The following is a 19064-nucleotide window of genomic DNA, read 5'->3' on the forward strand; positions in this document are numbered from 1 at the left end:
TGGTCTACAAATTTTATCACTTGTGTCATTTCTTGTTCTATTTCTAATAATTGACTTTTCTCCTCATCATGGGTTATAACTCACTGTTTTCTTGCCTTCCTGCTAATTTATTTTTTTATTCTGTACATTGTAAGTTTTATCCTTTTGGTTTCTGGAAATTTTTGTACTCCTATAAATTGTCCTAAGCTTTCTTCTGGGAAACAGTTTAGTTAGTCGGAAATAGTATGATTTTATTGAGGCTTTCCTTAAATTTTGCTAAATGGAACCAGATATGTCTTCGGTCTCTGATAATTTTGCCCCCTGCTAAGACAGTATCTCTGATTTCCTTTGTATCATAAGGTGTTCCACTCTGGTGGGTGGGAACACAAAAATTTTCCCATCCCTGTGTGAGCTGCTGGAGTTGTTCCAAGTTCTTATCATGGGTGGTTCTTTTCCCAGCATCTATACAATACAAGGGTAATATACAAATTGGTCAGGACACCCTCACGCAACAACCGAACAGCAGGCTGCATAGGGTGACCAGGCCAGCAGGGGGGGCAGTGAGGGGTGACCAAATGACTGAACAGCAGGCTGCGTGGGGCGACCAGGCTGGCGGGGGGGGGGCAGTGAGGGGTGACCAGGCTGGCATGGGGGGCAGTTGGAGGTGACCAAGCCAGCAGGGGGGGCAGTTAGGGGTGATCAGGCTGGCAGGCAGAGGTGTTTAGGGGTTATCAGGCTGGCAGGGGGGGCAGTTAGGGGTGACCAGGATGGTTGGGGGGGCAGTTATGGGCAATCATGCTGCTAGGCCGAGGCAGTTAGGGGTGATCAGGCTGGCAGGGGGGCAGTTAGGGGCAATCAGGCAGGCAGGCAGGTGAGTGATTAGGAGCCAGTGGTCATGGATTGTGAGAGGGATGTCTGACTGCCGGTTTAGGTCCAATCAGACCTAAACTGGCAGTCAGACATTCTCTGAGGGGTCCCAGATTGGAGAGGGATCTGGTTGGGCTGAGGGGCCCCCACCTGTGCACAAATTTCATGCACCGGGCCTCTAGTTTGGTAATAATCTTATATGCATGTGCTGATCAGTACTTGCCTGAATTTTCTGTAGATCTCTGGAGCACTCTCTCTCTCTCTTTGAAGCACTCTCCTTCATGATACTCTTCCTGTGAACTCTATCATCTGGAGTCTCTCTGAACCCCCAGCTCTATTTCATAAGTTCTTATTGGGTTTCTCTTGCTTGAATACTCTCTCCAGGCAGTAAGCTAGAAGAACTCATAGGGTTCACGTAATTTGATTTCTTGCTTTCAAAGATCATTATCCTGTTCTACTTGGTGGCTGGCTCATGTCTGAAAACCATTATTGCATATATTTTTGCCTGTTGTTTTTTTTTAACTGTGTCAGGATGATAAATATGATCACTCATATTTCATTTTGGCCAGATGGAAGTTCTAAAATACAGATTCGCCCAGCATTCAAACTGTTATTTTGCAAGTAAAAAAGAAGGTCAATTTTACTTTTATACCTAGAACCTTTCTATTGCTTTCCCCTCCACTCCCTTCACACCTCTTCTCCCCCCCCCCCTCCCCCAAATCAAGCTCTGCATCATCTGGATCCTTTTGTATCTTTTAAGACTAGGTCATACGTTTTCTTTCACTATTTGTATTCTAACTTTATTTTTATTTTTCTTGTTTCTCAAACATGTTGCAAATCTTGCATATGTGCTTGTTATTTCATACCCCTGGTGTATGCTTACTTCTTTCTATATATGTCTAACCATTTTCTATCTTTAGCTTATTACTTCCTTACTAGAGATTTTCCTGACCAAATGATCTGAAACAGGACTTCCAATACACATTATTTCTTCATTTAATCTTTATTTTTTAAATATATTTTTATTGAGTGCAGAGGAAGAGAGAGGGAGAGATAGAAACATCAATGGTGAGAGAGAATCATTGATTGGCTGCCTCCTGCATGCTCCCCACTGGGGATCGAGCCCGCAACCTGGGCATGTGCCCTGACTAGGAATCAAACTGTGACCTGGTTGATAGGTCGACGCTCAACCACTGAGCCATGCCAGTTGGGTTCATCATGTAATCCTGTAGCACCTATAAAGGTGCTATAATTTTCTTTCTTTGTTTACTTCTTTATTCATTTTACTTATTAATGATTCATTATCTTATTTATTATCTTACTTCACTAGAATATAAGCTGTATAGTCTCCCTACCACATGGTAGGCATATATTGATTACCTGTTTAATACACAAAAAGGACATTTAGATAATGAATTTTCCCTATTTTAGTGTATAATTTAAAAAATATATTTTTATTCATTTCAGAGAGGAAGGAAGAGGGAGAGAGAGATAGAAATATCAATGATAAGAAAGAATCACTGATCAGCTGCCTCCTGCATGCCCCCTACTGGAGATAGAGCCTGCAACCCAGCATGTGCCCCAACTGGGAATTAAACCATGACCTCCTGGTTCATAGGTCAATGCTCAACCTCTGAGCCATGCAAGCCGGGCATTAGTGCATAGCTTTTAACAAATTTTATATTTATAGGGAAACAAATGGTTAAAGAAGTTAGACTGATTTGTCTTAATAAGACTTTAAGGTTTTAGTATCATTTCTGTCATCTCAATGTGTAGCAATCCTTCCCAGCATTTAGTCTCCCAACTCAAATGCTACCACCTGACTTTCCTTGCAAAAGAATGTCTTTTTTAAATTTAGTATAGGAACACTTGACTTCAGGATATCATTTACCATTTTCTAATTTTTTCTTTCTTCTATTTCTTGTGAGAAATAGTTGCATTGTATATTTCTCTGTCCCCATTTTTCTCAGTGAGTGAATTTCCTGAGTTATAATACTTAAAATAACTTTTAAAAATGATGACATTTGCTTCTACTGTGTTTTCTAACTTATAAAGTGCTTTTTACACAAATAAGATCCATATTGAGAAACAATGTTGGATCATGATCTGTGAACATTCATGGGTAAAACATCTCTTTCTCTCTTTAATATCAAACTGAATTCTCTTATCTGTCTCTTCCCAACATGTGGTGTACTCTCTGGAACACAATAGTTATACCTGTTCATTAAATATTTAATAAGTAACTTAAAAAATAAAATTAGAAATCAATCAGTTTTAGCAGTCTATGTTTCTTTTCCAAGTTTTTTGGTTAACTCCAATCTCTGGAATAACCTACCCAAATTTATAGTCATTGGCAACAAAATCCAGAATATCTTGACTTCTAATTATTTTCTATGATAGTTTTGATTCTTATACAAGTTGGACAAAACCTAGAATTAGGATTTTTGCATTAGAAGGGAATTTGTTATCTAGTTTAACCTTTTCATCTTATCTCTTATGTTATTACTTATATGTGCATTTGTATTTACATTGTTTTACCCTAGGGACATCATGTTTTTTATATTCTTGTTAGGTTGAGAAATATCTATTATAATGTCCTCTTAACTATTTAATTTAATATTTTAACACAGGATAATTTTTCTCTGCACAGTCTTAAAAAAATCTTTCTCTGGTTAAATGGAGCATCAGTGACATACAGTGGTCGTCTAGGTTATTTGCTAGACATTATTACAGAACACATGCATAGGTTTGTTTTGCTTTGTTAATGTAACAGTAAATTGAATCACACACTAATTTTTCACATTGAGATACTAAACTAAGTGTAGGTTATTTTTATACTCAATAAGGCATTACAAGAGTGCATTAGATAAATTTCCACCCAAAGAAATACTATTTATTTAAATTTGAAAAATAAAAACATAGTAGGCAAATGTTAGTAGCTACTCAAAGTTTTCTAAGAATTTTAAGAATTCCTAAGTGAAAATACCCTAAATATGTTTTTATTTACCCCAAAGTCCAGGAAATAGGAATTTCCTCACTGGAAGCCCTGCTATAGTGATGGGTGAAGATTGTGGAAGCATGGATGAGAGAAGACACTCAGATTTCATTACTGAAAAACAATCAGTACAACATATTTGGGGAGAAAATAAAGAAGAGGTGTCAAATTTCCTTGAGGATGTGAACCAGCCAACCCCCAGCCTTCTACCAGAGAATTTTGACTCTTTTATTAACAAAAATGTGATCAATTTATTAAGCATTGATCAACAGAGGATAACAAAACCATTTGAAAAGTGTGATTATGACAGTATGGGAGTCACCAATTCTGATAAAAATCATTCCTCTGATAGATGCATTTTTACAGATCCAGGGTTGAATTTTAATACTTCTAACTTTAATAAAACAAGTTATCCAGAAAAGTGTCAGCCAAAGAAGAACTATCAGAAAGAATACAACAATAATGAAGGAAATAATCCTAGTACATCTTTTGAGAAGAATTGTTATCCAGCCAGCTCTGAAAAGAAAGGTTGGTATTATATGTGGAAAGCGTAATAGTCTATTGGGTTTTTCTGTTTTCAGTTTTAGTGTGTGTGTGCACATACATGTGTGTGTATTTGTATGTGTCAGTGTATTTGGAGGAATATGAAATTAAAAATAGAATGACATTCTATTATATGACATTGTGGACCAGGCAATGGATCATACTAATAAGCTTCATATTAAAAAAACAGAAATGGTCTACGCTCAAGTTTTAGTTCAATGCATACTTTTATTTTTAAAGGAAAATTTGAAAAGGACTACCAAAAGAAGAAACCACAGATAGAAATCCAACAATATCCAGTGAATAATATGTAAGTTGTTAGGTAAATGTGGGGAATGCAAATCAGAATCTAGTTTAATGCATGTTGAAAGGTTGAACTGAGCTAGAGATATTGCTGTCTTAGTCTGGGCAGGCTGCCCTCAAAGAAGGCTTATCATTTGTCAGAATCTTGGTTCTGTCACCCTACTTGAGAGTACGGTGCTTGTATTTGCCAGTGCAAAAGTACCTTTAATCTGAATTTTGGTGTTAATTATATTTGAGAAGACTGACTTATGTGTTCAACAAACATATATCCTCCAGAATACAAATTTATTAATTTACAGTAAGAAATAGAAGGATTACATGTATAGGAATGCTTACTGACATGATTAGCATATTTTCTAACCTTTGGCAGCGCTCCATGGGAAAGGCGATTGGTTATTATAGAATCAATAGAAGTAATAAAATTCAAATGTTAATGGCATAAGGAAGCATAGCAATAGTCTATGACACTGCAGTTACAGGTAATTAAAGAAAACTTGTAGTTTCAGAATAGTCCTAACTTTCTTGGTAATAATTGTAATTTCATCCAGTGTTGCTAACTGAAAATCATGAACTAGATTATTTTTATTCCGGAAGTATTTTCTTATGGATGGGATTGGCACAAGAAATTAATTAAAACATAGATTCACAATTTATTTAATAAAATCAACAAATTAGATTTTTTGTCATATCTCTAAATATCCAGAAATTTATGAATGGAAAACAGCATGTAAGGCTTTGAATTTTAAAATGTACTTTATGAAAATGACTTATAACATGGTTCTCAACCTGGCTCAGACCCACATCACTTGAGGTGAGGGTCTGATTTTAAAATATAAAACAGTAAGTTTGATCTATACATAATAAATTGATTCCTTAGGAAGGAGCTTATGAATCTTTATTTTTTTTAAAAAGCTTCTCTTATCCTGATTCACAGCCAACTTTGGGAACCATAATTTAGAACAATGATTTTCAGAGGGAATAAGGCAAACTATACTACTGTCTTATTTTTGACTCTAGGAGTATTCCCTTTGAGGAATTGAATTCTAAGAAATCATGCGACTTTGGACTTGGTGAGGTAACATATATCTTACATTATGTTTCTAATTCAGTGCTATTTTCATGTTGCATTTTAGTGTTTGCAGTTTATTTTGACAAGGTTAGCTTTATCAAAAACTTTCTTTGTAAGCTAACTATTTTTCTTATATTTTCTCACTCTGAGGAAATTATAGCTTAGATCTGGAAATAAAATAATACCTTTTCAGAAACTGTAATGTGCTTTATTTGAGACAGACCAATTTAGGTACACTTAAAATTCTTTTGATAAATCCTATGAAATTTCTTACAAGATGAAAATTTTTAGATTTCCGTGTGTTACAGGAGAACATAGTTATATATTTAGGGATGCTGAAACATCTATAAACAATCCTAATATATAAAAACCCAGGGTCTGTAATGACTGACCAAAGACTCGACAGAACACCGGAAGTCAATCCTGCAGTTGGTGCTGGGTTGCCATGGCGACCCAGCACTGACTGCCAAGGAGGCTGCCATCAGGCCTGGAGAGAGGCCTGAAGAGAGACTGCAGGGCGTGGCAGCTGTTTATCAGCCATTGCTTCTCTCTTTCTCTCCAGGCTTTGCCAGCAGCTGTGCCTCTGTTTCTCTCCAGGCCCCCGTGGGGGCTGCTGATCAGCCCCACCTCTTTGATCATGCCTGGAGATAGGCCTGGAGATGCTGACTGGCATAGAAACTGACCAATCAGAACCAAATCTGGGTGAACTGAGAGGAGCCAATGGCTGCCTAGGAGGTGGAGCTTTAGACACTGACTGGCATAGAAACCAACCAATCAGAACCAAATTGGCTGGCAGGGGAGGGCAGTTGGGGGCAAGATCAGGTAGGCAGGGGAGGGCAGTTAGGGGTGATCAGGCAGGCAGAAGCAGTTAAGGGCAATCAGGCTGGCAAGGGAAGGCTGTTGGGGGTGAGATCAGGCCTGCAGAGGAGGCCATTGGAAACAAGATTAGGCCTGCAGGGGAGGGCCATTGGGGGCGAGATCAGGCAGACAGGGGAGGAAAGTTGGGGGTGAGATCAGGTCAGCAGGGGAGGGCTGTTGGGGGCAACCAGGCCGGCAGGAAAGGGCAGTTGGGGGCGAGATCAGGTGGCAGGGGAGGGCAGTTGGGGGTGAGATCAGGCTGGCAAGGGAGGGCCATTGGGGGCAAGATCAGGTCGGCAGGGGAGGGCAGTTGGAGGTGAGATAAGGCTGGCAGGGGAGGGCAGTTGGGGGCAACCAGGCTGGCAGGGGAGGGCAGTTGGAGGCGAGATCAGGCGGCAGGGGAGGGCAGTTTGTAGCAAGATCAGGTTGGCAGGGGAGAACAGTTGGGGGCAAGATCAGGCAGGCAGGCAGAGAGGTTAGGAGCAATCAGGCAGGCAGGCAGAGTCAGGGGCAATCAGGCAGGTAGGCAGAGTGGTTAGGAGCCAGCAGTCCCAGATTGTGAGAGGAATGTCTGACATCCCCCAAGGGGTCCCCGATTGGAGAAGGTGCCGGCTTGGCTGAGGGAAACCCCACTGTGTGCATGAATTTTGTGCACTGGGCCACTAGTCCTATATAATAATCCTATATAATAAAAGGTTAATATGCAAATAGACTAAGGGCAGAACAACTGAACAACCAATCAAAGCATAATCCTATCTAATAAAAGAGTAATATACAAATTGACTGTACCTCCGCTACACCCACAAGCCACGCCCACCAGCCAATCAGGAGCGAGTATGCAAATTAACCCAACCAAGATGGCTGCTGTCATGGAGTGAGCAGGAGGCTTGGTTTTCCCCAGCAATGGAGGAAGCCAAGCTTCCTGCATACCCTGGCTGGTCGAGGCCTCTGCTCAAGGCTACAAAGTTTCAATTATAGAAGATAAATAAATCCCAACAAAAATGGCTGCGGCCGTGGAGCGAGCAGGAGGCTTGGGTTTCCAGGTGATGGAGGAAGCCAAGCTCCTGGCCTTTCCTGGCCTCCACTGAAGGCTACAAAGATTCAATTATAGAAGATAGATAAATCCCAGATACCAGGGCCTCCGCTTGGGTCACCGGGGGGCGTGGCCAGCCTGCAAAGCACCACAGGCCCCTCGCCCAGGTCGTCCCACACCCCAAGGGAACCCCCACCCTGATCCAGGACACCCTTCAGGGCAAACCAGTCGGCCCCCACCCATGCACCAGGCCTCTATCCTATCTAATAAAAGAGTAATATGCAAATTGACTGTCACTCCAACACACAAGATGGCTGCCCCCATGTGGTCAAATATGGTTGCCCCCATGTGGACATAAGATGGCCACCACAAGATGGCCTGCATGGGAGGGCAGTTAGGAGTGACCAGGCTGCAGGGGAGGGCAGATAGGGGCAATCAGGCCTGCAGGGAAGGGCAGTTAGGCATCAATCAGGCTGGCAGGGGAGTGGTTAGGGGGTGATCAGGCTGGCAGGCAGAAGCGGTTAGGGGCAATCAGGCAGGCAGGCAGGCAGGTGAGCAGTTGGGAGCCAGCAGTCCTGGATGGTGAGAGGGATGTCTGACTGCCCGTTTAGGCTCGATCCTACCAGAATCGAGCCTAAACGGGCAGTCAGACATCCCTAGAGGGTCCCATATTAGAGAGGGTGCAGGCTGGGCTGAGGGACACCCCCACCAGTGCACAAATTTTGTGCACTGGGCCTCTAGTATGCTAATGATATGCTAAGGCTGCTCAACTGCTTGATATGACATGCACTGACCACCAGGGGGAAAACAGTTAACTGGTCGACTAGTCACTATGAAGTGCACTGACCACCAGGGGTCAGATGCTCCGACCGGTAGGTTAGCTTGCTGCTGGGGTCCAGCAGATCAGGACTGAGCAAGATGGGCCAGACGTGCCCTGGAGCCCTCCCATAGTCCCTTCCTGGCCTGATCGTGCACCAGTGGGGTCCCTCAACGTGGCCTGCGCCCTCTTGCAATCTGGGACCTCCTCGGGGGATGTCAGAGAGCCAGTTTCAGCCCAGTCCCGCTGGCCACTCCCCTTGGGAGGGCGCCAGACACAGGGCTCATGGCTAGCAAGCACTGCTGCGGCATCACGAGCCTCTCCCAATCAGGAGTGATTGGGCGTGAGCCTGCAGCAGGCACAGTGGGGCCAGGATGAGCAGGAGCGGCAGGTAGGAGCTGTAGGCAGCATTGGACTGTGGGTTTCAGCCCGATCCCTGCAGCCCACCCAGAGGGACCCTACCCATGCACGAATTGATGCACCGGGCCTCTGGTGGTTGTATGTTATAACACTTGCTGATAATAAGGATGTACTAGTATGATTGTTGCAACAGTCCAGGCATTGTGCTAGGAACTTTTTGTACTTGATTCGACAAGAGCCTGATACTATAAAGTAATCACAGCAAAAGAGATTTTTCAGAGAGATTAAATAACTTGTTCAAGGTCACACACTCAAACCAGGATTCAAACTCTTGTCTTATCTGATTCCAAAGTTTTAACTAATTGTTTTCTGTTTTTATATTTAATTAATATGCGCTGAGTACATTATGAATTTATTTAATAGACTAGAGGCCCGTTGCACAAAGATTCGTGCAATAGACCTTCCTTCACCTGGCTGCCGGCACCAGTTTTCCTCCTGTACCGGGGACCCAGGCCTTGGCTCTGGCCACCGCCTTCCGTTTTCTTTCAGGGTCGGGGCTTGGATCCCGGCAGCAGCGGTGCGGGGGCGGGCGCTGCCCGGCCCCGCGCCCCCATCCGCGATCGGGGCGCCGCCGCCGCCCGGGTCCCTCAGCGGCGATCAATCGGAGTGGCGTAGGCGCCCGGGTCCCTCAGCGGCGATTGATTGGAGCGGCGATTGCGCGGGGCCCAGGTCCCTCAGCGACCGGAGCAGCAGCCCCTGGCTGGCGCCGCTGCTGCCTTGGTCCCTCAGCAATGGGGGGCGGGGCAGCACGTGGGGGCCGCCATCTTTGCTGGGTTAATTTGCATAGCACCATGATTGGCTGTGGGTGTAGCGAAGGTATGGTCAATTAGCATATTACTCGTTTATTAGGTAAGATATTTATTGTTTCCAGTATTCTGGGGATACAGTGGTGAAAAAACAAAGTGTTTGTTCTCATGAAGCTTATATTCTGTTATACACTAGACTCTGCAACGTCGAGAGATGAAAGGACCTGGAACCAATCTTTAAGAAGTTGTAATCTAGTAGCTAGACAGAAACAGAAGAAAATCTAATGCATTTAGATAAAATGTTCCATTGGGGTTTGTACAAAAGGGGAGTGGGAGCCTAGTAAAAGACACTTTTAAATTTGATCTTGGTACTAATTAATAAGCTTACCAAATGGACAAAATGCCTTCCTCCTATGAAGAAGGAACAACACATATAGAAACTAAGATGTGAGAGAGTATAGCTTGTTTTAGAAACTGAATTATTGTTATTATTACTACTGTAGTGCAAATTACAAGTGGTGGGGAGATGGCCAGAAACAATTTTGAACATTACAAAGGGCCAGGTCATAAAAGATCTTGTATAGCATATAATAGTTTAATTTCCTATCACTGAACAGAAAGAAAGCCCCTGAAAAATTTTTAGCAAAGGAGTACAATGACATCAGAGTATTGGAGAGTTGTGTCTGGCAACAATGAGGAGAGAGTTGAGGGTGCCAGGACTCAAGGCAGGGTCAAAAAGAATGAGGGCTTGAAGTTGACTAGTGGCAGTAATTATGGAAATGAGGGATAAGCTATCAAAAAGATTTAGGAGATCTAGATTTGATTATTAGTTTAAGGGAGAAGGGAAAAATTAAAGACCTGGAATTTGTATTTGGATAAATTAATGGGTTGTTGATTGGATGATGCCATTCACTGAGATGGAAAACATAGGAGGAGGTTACAGAAAAGGTAAATTGTTCACCAAAATTCATGTGCTATATTTTTTAGAATAAAGCTATCACTGTGAAATGAATATATTTCAGCCAAGGAACATATTTCCTAATTTTCTATTCATTTGAGTGCAGTCACGTGGCTAGATCTCAATAATGGGATGTTATCAGATGTGAGATGCATCATTTTCTAGGATTGTAAGAACTGAGAATTCCTTTTCCAGTGTTATTCTTTTAATGGCCAGATGGCACTGAAGCCCTAAGGGATGTTTGGAGCCACAAGATGGGAAGGACTGGGCCTCTAAATCACCAGTGGAAAAAATTGATGACCAGGAAAACTCATTTTAGATTATTACCTGAGAGAGAAATAATAGTGTTTGAATATTATTCATTTTGTGATTTAAAACCCCCCCAGAAAACATAATATGACTCTGGCTATTGTAAATAATACTGCAATGAACATGGGGGTGAGGATAACCTTTTTGAATTAGTATCTTCATTTCCTTCAGAAAAAAATCCCAGAAGTAGAGTTAATGGATCATATGGCAGTTCTATTTTTAAATTAAAAAAATATGTTTTTATTGATTTCAGAGAGGAAGGAAGAGGGAGAGAAAGATAGAAACATCAGTGATGTGGGTGCAGTCTTAAAAAAAAATTCAGGTACCATATGTGAGGTGCAAACCATTTTTTCCCAGGGAGGAGCTTGGAGTTGTGGGTTCCCTCCCAAGTGGAATGTCCTTCCTGGCGTTGAGTTTATCATGAAATGTGTCTCAGCATCTCAGCCTCTCCTACCCATTTTGATATGGGTTTTTTTTTTTTAAATAATTTGCTTAGTGTGTAGCAAGGAGTCTCTTAGCTAGATTTTGGATTTCTTTCAGAGGAAATTGTTTCTTATGTAGCTATAGATTCGGTGTGTCCGTTGGAGGAGGTGAGTTCAGGATCCTCTCATGTCACCATCTTGAACTGAAACATATTTAATTTTAAAGTAGCAGAGGAAAAAGTTTAAATATGATTGTTTAAATGGTACTTTCTTCACTGGAGAAATGAAGACACATAGAACTTCAGAATTCAAAGAAGTGGGGATGCCACACTAGGAAACCTGAACATAGTGGGGGAAAATGAAGTAACACTTCTACATAAATGGTAAACATAAAATGTAAGGAATGAAACCTGCTTAGCAATTAATATATTAAATATGAAGGGGTAATTTTTTTAAATCAAGATTTAAAGAATAATAAATTGAGAAGGAAAAATTATATATTTTTTAAAAATGTTAAATATAATAAAGGTTGAAAATAAAAATATATATAAATAAAATATATAGTATTGGAGCAAGGACAGTAAAGATACCTATTCGAAAAGAGAAGATATAGGGTTACTGATCCATACCACTTAATCCTGCTGGGCAGGCATTGTGAAGGCTTACTTTCTAAAGGATGGAGGCATTTCTTGAACAATTCCGTTTCTTCTCTTTAGGATGCTCTTCATTGTCTGTTATCCTCTAGCAACAGATCTGAAGTGGGCATAGGAGTGTGTGCCAGCTCTGGAATCTGTCTAGCTTTCTCAGGTTGTGTGTTCCTGCTGCAAGTTCGGGGCTTGAATTTTTTTTGAAGTTGAACATACAAGACTTTAAGAATGATTGGATAGTGGGGTTGGATCAAAGGCTCTGCTGAATAAAGTTATTTCTGGCCTCAGGCTGGTAGGGACTCTATCTTTAACTGGTGGTTTCCATATTTGTAGTGTATGGTGATCTCAGACAGCAGAAGGGAAGAGGAAATGGAGGATTGAGGAGAATATCCAGGGCTGGCAGTGGTGTATACCCCTTCTGCCCATTACCAGAACTTAAACTACATTTCCAAATCTACTCCAAAGGAGGCTAGGATACGTAGTCTAGTTGTATGCCTAAGAGGAAAGAAAACCTGGGTTGGTTGCAACTAGATAGTTTCTCCTTTATCCCACCTATCTGCCTATCTAAAACTGTATATATCTCAGAGAATATATATTATCTGTAAGTCCATGATACATTTGCTCCCTTATAACTCATGTAGTAAATCACAAAGTCCAAGAGATTTATTTATCTAAGGAGTGATTGACATCATAGCTACATTCTCTAATAAAAATTCATTGAATTAGAAATCAACAAAAAATTATGCTTAACCTCCCTTACTTTGACATTAAGTAACACTCTGGTTTTAAAAAATAAAAAGAATGAAAATAAGTTATAAATTATATAGAAATTGGTGGAAAACAAAACCAATGCTGTGCTCTACAGAAAATTTATATATCTAAAAGCTTTTATTTTAAAAAACCTGAGAATGAAAATAACAGAATAAATCTTCAAATAGCTTAATATCATTGTCTTTTTAAAACTGTATTTACTGTAACTACCTAAAGCCTCTCCTGTTAGTAATTTATTTCTTAGCAAGTATTTATTCTTTTGCTTATGTTTCTAGAGCAATTTTAATTTTATTTGTTGTTCATCACAGGCTAATATTTATACTTTTTAAAAAAAATCCTTTCTGTTCAGTTAAAGTCATATGAAGGAAGAGTACTGTAGAAATGAATTGGTGGAATGAAAAGGGAGATATAAGTGGACATTATTGTATATACTTGGGAATTGTTAAAATTTTTTTCTTCTAGAATCTGATTGAAGAAGGAAGAACATGTTCTATAAAAGGTGCACCAACATCTACAAAGAAAATTTTTAACAGTAAGTAAATTTTATTTTAAAAAAACCACATTGAAATAGAAATCAGTTCATTTAATTTTTTTTAATAAATGTTTTGCCAGCTAGTACGTTTCATAGTTAACTAAGAATATAGTAGTAGTGCAATTGACCTTTTAAATTTTTTGGTAAAATATATTACACATGATAAATACACAGTTTAACAAATAAAACAGATATCTTTGTACTCACTTTGTAGTTTAAGAAATAATGCATAACAAATACTTTTGAAGATCTTCTCAATTGCATTACCTCTTCTGCCCCCTAGAGGTAACTATTATCCTGACTTTGTTTTTTGTGATATTACACACACTTTCATTGCTTGGTTTTGAACTTTCTACAAATTGAGGCAAACTCTTTTTTTTTGCAACTTGCTTTTTTTGTTGTTGTTGTTCATCCAGTACTATATTTTTTAAGTTTATCTACTTTGAAATTTCTGACTCTAGTAATTTAATTTATTTAAATATATCTTTATTGATTTCAGAGAGGAAGGGAGAAGGAGAGAGAGATAGAAACATTAATGAGAGAGAATCATTGATTGGCTGCCTCCTTCATGCCCCACACTGGGCATCGAGCCCACAACCTGGGCACATACCCTGACCAGGAATTGAACCGTGACCTCCTGGTTCATAGGTTGACGCTCAACCACTGAACCATGCTGGACGGGCCCTAGTAATTTTAATATTTGTTTGCTGCAATACTGCTTTTTATTATATAAATGTACTATAATATACATGTGCATCTTTTGGCAATGATTATTTAGATTGTTTTGAATATTTTGCCAAGATAAACAATGCTACTCTGGTAATTCTTGGCATTTCACCTGCCACACATGTATAAAAGTTTCTCTGGGGTATAGTTCTAGGAGTAGACTTGGCTAGTTCATGTAATATGCACATCTTCACCTCTTTAGGTAATACAAAATTATTTTCCAAAGTAGTTGTGCCAGTTTAAACTTCCATTAGCAAGAGATAAGAGTGCTAGCTGCTACATATTCTCACTTAAACTGGGTTAGTTTCTTTATCATTGTTAGCATTCTATCTCATTGTAATTTTATTTTATGTTTCCCTAATTATTAATTAGGTTGATTGGCTATCCACGTGTCATCTGTGAAATGCCTTTCATATCTGTTACCCATGTTTATTTTAGGAATTTTGTTTCTCCTTAATAGATGTGTCTTTTAAATAATATTTCTCCATGTATGTATCCTATATATGTTTCATATATCATAGATACTAATTGCAGGCTTGTGTGTAGCAAATACTTCATATCTGAGTGGTCTTTTTATTCTGTACTGTCTTTTTATGGACAAAAGTTTAGGACATTTTTTGTGATAGAGGGAGTCTTTAGGATATGTAGTCTTCTAGTTTTCCTAGAAATCTTTATGGACTTTTTTTTTATTTAAGTTTTGACTTTGTAAAATATTACTTTGATTTCTATCCCTGTTGTGTCTGCCTTATTTCCTTCTGTCTTATATGAGTAAATGTATTTGTTAGTTATGGTTTATTATTCCAGTGCGGTTTTTTTAAAATATGTTTTTATTGATTTCAGAGAGGAAAGGAGAGGGAAAGAGAGATAGAAACATCAGTGATGAGAGAGAATCATTTTTTGGCTGCCTCCTGCGTGGCCCTCACTGGGGATCGAGCCCACAACCCAGGCATGTGCCCAGGACCCTTCAGTCTGCAGGCCGACGCTCTATCCACTGAGCAAAACCAGCTAGGGCTCCAGTGTATTTTTTAAAATAAAGCCTGAAATATACATAAATACACATATACAGATGTCCTAGTTCCCCGTGTTTCTCAATGTAATATAGGATATTTTATTTAATATAGAATATTTTATAAATGAATTTAATGGATTCATTTATTTAATAAAATATTTTATAGATTTCTCCATAACTAAACATTTCTTCATCCTTTATTTATGATTATTTAGTAATCCATTATGTGGATGGACTATACTTTATTCAGTCAGTGCCCTGTTGGCAGACATTTGGGTTGTTTCCAGTATCTTGTTCTTAACAAATAATGCTGCAGTGAGCACTTTTGGGCATATATTACTTAATTGTGGAGATGCAGTTTCAGGGTAATTTCTAGGAGTGGAATTGTTGAGTCAAAGGGGAGATAAGGCAGGGTCCTAGAATAACATTTTTTCATTCAATGTTATTTTGTTATAATGTTGCTGAGATGCTGTTGGAACTTAACTCTTGTTTATATCAATTAGCCTATGGTAAAATTGGTTTATAGTTATATGTTGTTTACACTTAAAGTTGCAGAATCTATCAACAACGTTGAGGACTTAATATACATTGTTTTTTTTTTTGTTTTTTTATTTCAAGAAAAATGATTTTAAATATAATGTTACATGCAATAAACCTTAATATTTCAAGAAAAACTATATTAAATAAATAATGTTACATGCAATAAACATTAATATCTCAAGAAAAACTTTTAAATATGATAATGTTACATGCAATAAACACCAATTATTCAAGAAAAATGATCTTACATATATAATAATATTATATGCAATAAACACTAATATTTCAAGAATAAAAGGATTTTAAGTATAATATTACCCAAACTGTACTAACATAGTATGATATCACAAAAGTTGTAGGAAATATTAAAAATCTACAAATCACAGGATTACTTCTATTATATTCTAGAATATTACTCCCCCACCCCCCAGCTCTATTTTTGTTCATCAGTTTATGTTGTTCATTATATTCCACAAATGAGTGAGATCATATGGTATTTATCTTTCTCCAACTGGGTTATTTCACTTAGCATGATGCTTTTAAAGTCTATTTTGTCGGATATGAATATTGCTACTCCAGCTTTCTTTTTCTTTTCCATTTGCATGGAAAAATTTTTTCCATTCCTTCACTTTCATCCTGTGTGTGCCTTTTGTTTTGAGGTGGGTCTCTTGTAGACAGCATATAGTTGAGTCATGTTTTTGTATTCATTCAGCTACCTTACACCTTTTGATTAGAACATTTAATCCATTTACATTTAGGGTTATTATTGAGAGGTACTTATTTATAGCCATTTTAATTCTGTATGGCTAGGTTTTTCTCTCTGTTTCTTCTTCTCAGCAATCCGTTACAGCAATTCCTTTAGCATTTCTTGTAATGTTGGCTTGGTGGTGATGAACTCCTTTAGCCTTTTTTTTTTTTTTTTGTCTAGGAAGCTCTTTATTTGACCGTCTATTTTGAATGATAGCCTCACTGGATATAGTAACCTTGGTCTCAGATCCTTGCTTTCCATTACCTTGAGTACTTCATGCCATTCACTTCTGGCCTGTAGTTTCTGATGAGAAATCAGGTGCCAGCCTTATGGGAACTGCTTTGTAGGTAACAGTTTTCTTTTGCTGCCTTTAAGATTCTCTCTTTGTCTTTAATTTTTGGTATTTTAATGATGATGTGTCTGGGCATGGGTCTGTTTGGGTTCTTCTTGTTTGGGGTTCTCTGTGCCTCCTGAACTTGTGTGACTTTTTACTTTACCAGGTTAGGGAAGTTTTCTGCCATTATTTCTTCAAACACCTCTGTTCCTTCCTCCCTTTCTGCCTCTTCTGGCACATCTACTATTCTAATATTGTTACGTTTTAGTTTCACATTGCCCCACAAGCTGCACTCCTGTTTTTTAATTGTTTTTTTCTTTTTGGTTCTCTAATTGAGTGATATTTTCAACTCTGTCTTCTAATTCACTGATTTGATCCTCAACTTCCCCTAATCTGCTGTGTATTCCTTCCAATGTGTTCTTTATTGTGTTATGTCATTCTTTATCTCAGACTGTTCTTTTTTCATAGTTACTATATATTTTTTCATACTGTTGAGCATTTTTAACATCATAACTCTGAACTCTGTTTCAGAAAAATTTCTTATCTCTGCTTCATTTATCTCTTCTTCTGGAGAATTCTCTAGTTCTTTCATTTGGGGGTTGTTTTTTTTGTTTCCTCATTTTGGTTTGCGTTTGTGACTATGTATTAGGTAGATCCTCTACACCTCTCAATCTCTAGTGCAGGACAGTATTAAAGACTATTTCTGACAAATTGGATCAGGCAAAGCCTCAGAGCCTCCAGAGAACTCCTCTGTCTACAGACTAGTAGGATTCCAACTTGAATTGCCCCAGGTAATCGTCCTCAGGTGTGGTGAGAGTTTTTTTCAACAGGGTTGGGCAGTTGCTTCTGCCTGGAGGCTAATTGTTACTTTTAATCTCTTAAGTGGCCTCAGGGCAAGGTGTTTTCCAATAGGGTGTGTTGACTGTCTTCCCCCCAGGCAAGGCAGATGTCTATGTGGGAAAGATGTCCTCCACTGTGTGAGGGAATGACTCAGCCCAAGAAACTTGGGTGTCTGCCTTCTGAGGTCTATCACCCCGAGTCCCCAGTCCTGGGTTCTGCTCTCACAGCTTCAGTCCACTTCACCCTCCCTCTGCCGGAGCACAAGGTGGGTGGCTCCACAGGAAATTTTTGTGCTTCAACCCTTTAAGAGGGTGCCCGAACTTTCAGCTGCCACTCCCTGGCAGACAGCACCCCACTGCTTTTCACAGCTAGATGTTATGTGGGTACCCTCAGTTTGGTGCTCTTTGCTGGGGAGCCCAGCTTTGGGATTAGATCCCAGAGTTCTCAGTGGCTTCCTCCCCCTCCCCCCCCCCCCAACTGAGATATCTCTCTTAGTTGTACTAAGAAATTGTAGAAATAAATGTAAACAAAAATTTAAAAATGTAAGAATATGAAATTGTTTTTAAAATAATCCACTCACAATAATTGAAACCCTAAAACAACCTAGAATACATACGAAAAGAACAAATACACTTGTTCTTCCTAGTGTATTTCTCCTTCTAAGTTCAGGAGGCACAGAGAACCCCCAACTGTGATATCTCTCCAGGACTTCAGTTGCTGTCTGTGGGTGCCCGGCCAGTCCTTTTGCGCCTCTGCCCCTCCTACCAGTCTGTATGTGGTCTCCACCTTTGGTCCTTGGGTATCAGGGTTCTCTCCTGTGAGTTTTCCATTGATTACTCAGGAACCCTTTTCATATTTCAGTTGTAATTCCAGCTTGTTCCTGGGAACGTGTCCATGCAGCGTCCTCCTACTCTGCTGCCATTTTTAATCTTGTACATTGGTTTTTAGGTGGATTTTTCCAAATTCCCTGTTGTATCATTTAGCAGTTCCACCAGAAATGTGCCTTTTACTCCATAACCTCAGCAAGAGGGATTGTGGTCAGATTTAGGAATTTTTGTGAATCTTACAAACATGTAAGTTTGAATTTGTATTCTGTCTGAGTGAAGCCCAGCATCTTTTAAAAATGTCCAATGGCTATTTGCATTTCTTTTTCCACAAACTCTCCATTTATATCTTTTTTACCAATTGAGTTTTAGGCTTTTTTCTTGGTATTTAAGAATTCTTATATATTAAAGAGATTTAGGTTTTTGTGAAATGTCACAAACATTTTCTCCTACTTTGTTACTGGTTTTTGGTTTTTACTTTGCTTGTAGTGTTTTTTTTTGTTTTGCAAAAGTCACTGTTTTTATGCAGTTAATTTCATCAATCTTTTTATACTTTGCTCTACACTCAGGCTGAATTCACTTATATTTTGTTCTGGTATTAATATGATTTTATATTTTTACATTTAAATCTTTAACCCATTTGGAGTTTATCCAGATTTAAGCTGTTAAATATGTATTGATTCAAGTTTGTTTAATTTTTTTGCCTAAAAGAAGCCCACTTTATTTTTATTTATCTTTTATTAAATTTATAGGGGTGACATTGGTTAATAAAAT

The 19064-nt window shown here is 39.1% G+C and overlaps 1 protein-coding gene across 1 annotated transcript in view; it reads left to right on the forward strand.

Annotated features, from left to right (window-relative positions):
* The window catches only part of REDIC1 (regulator of DNA class I crossover intermediates 1), a gene marked incomplete at its 3' end in the record, with an annotated part of 43766 nt that overhangs the window by 20758 nt on the left and 3944 nt on the right, over nucleotides 1–19064 (forward strand). The window contains exons 7-10 of the mRNA XM_079775536.1: nucleotides 3861–4369; nucleotides 4625–4694; nucleotides 5705–5762; nucleotides 13200–13269. Of these exons, the coding sequence (XP_079631662.1) occupies nucleotides 3861–4369; nucleotides 4625–4694; nucleotides 5705–5762; nucleotides 13200–13269 (707 nt within the window). The remainder of the gene's footprint in view (nucleotides 1–3860; nucleotides 4370–4624; nucleotides 4695–5704; nucleotides 5763–13199; nucleotides 13270–19064) is intronic.

The sequence above is a fragment of the Cnephaeus nilssonii genome, assembly GCF_951640355.1.
Source record: "Cnephaeus nilssonii genome assembly, chromosome: 6".
Classification (NCBI taxonomy): domain Eukaryota; kingdom Metazoa; phylum Chordata; class Mammalia; order Chiroptera; family Vespertilionidae; genus Cnephaeus; species Cnephaeus nilssonii.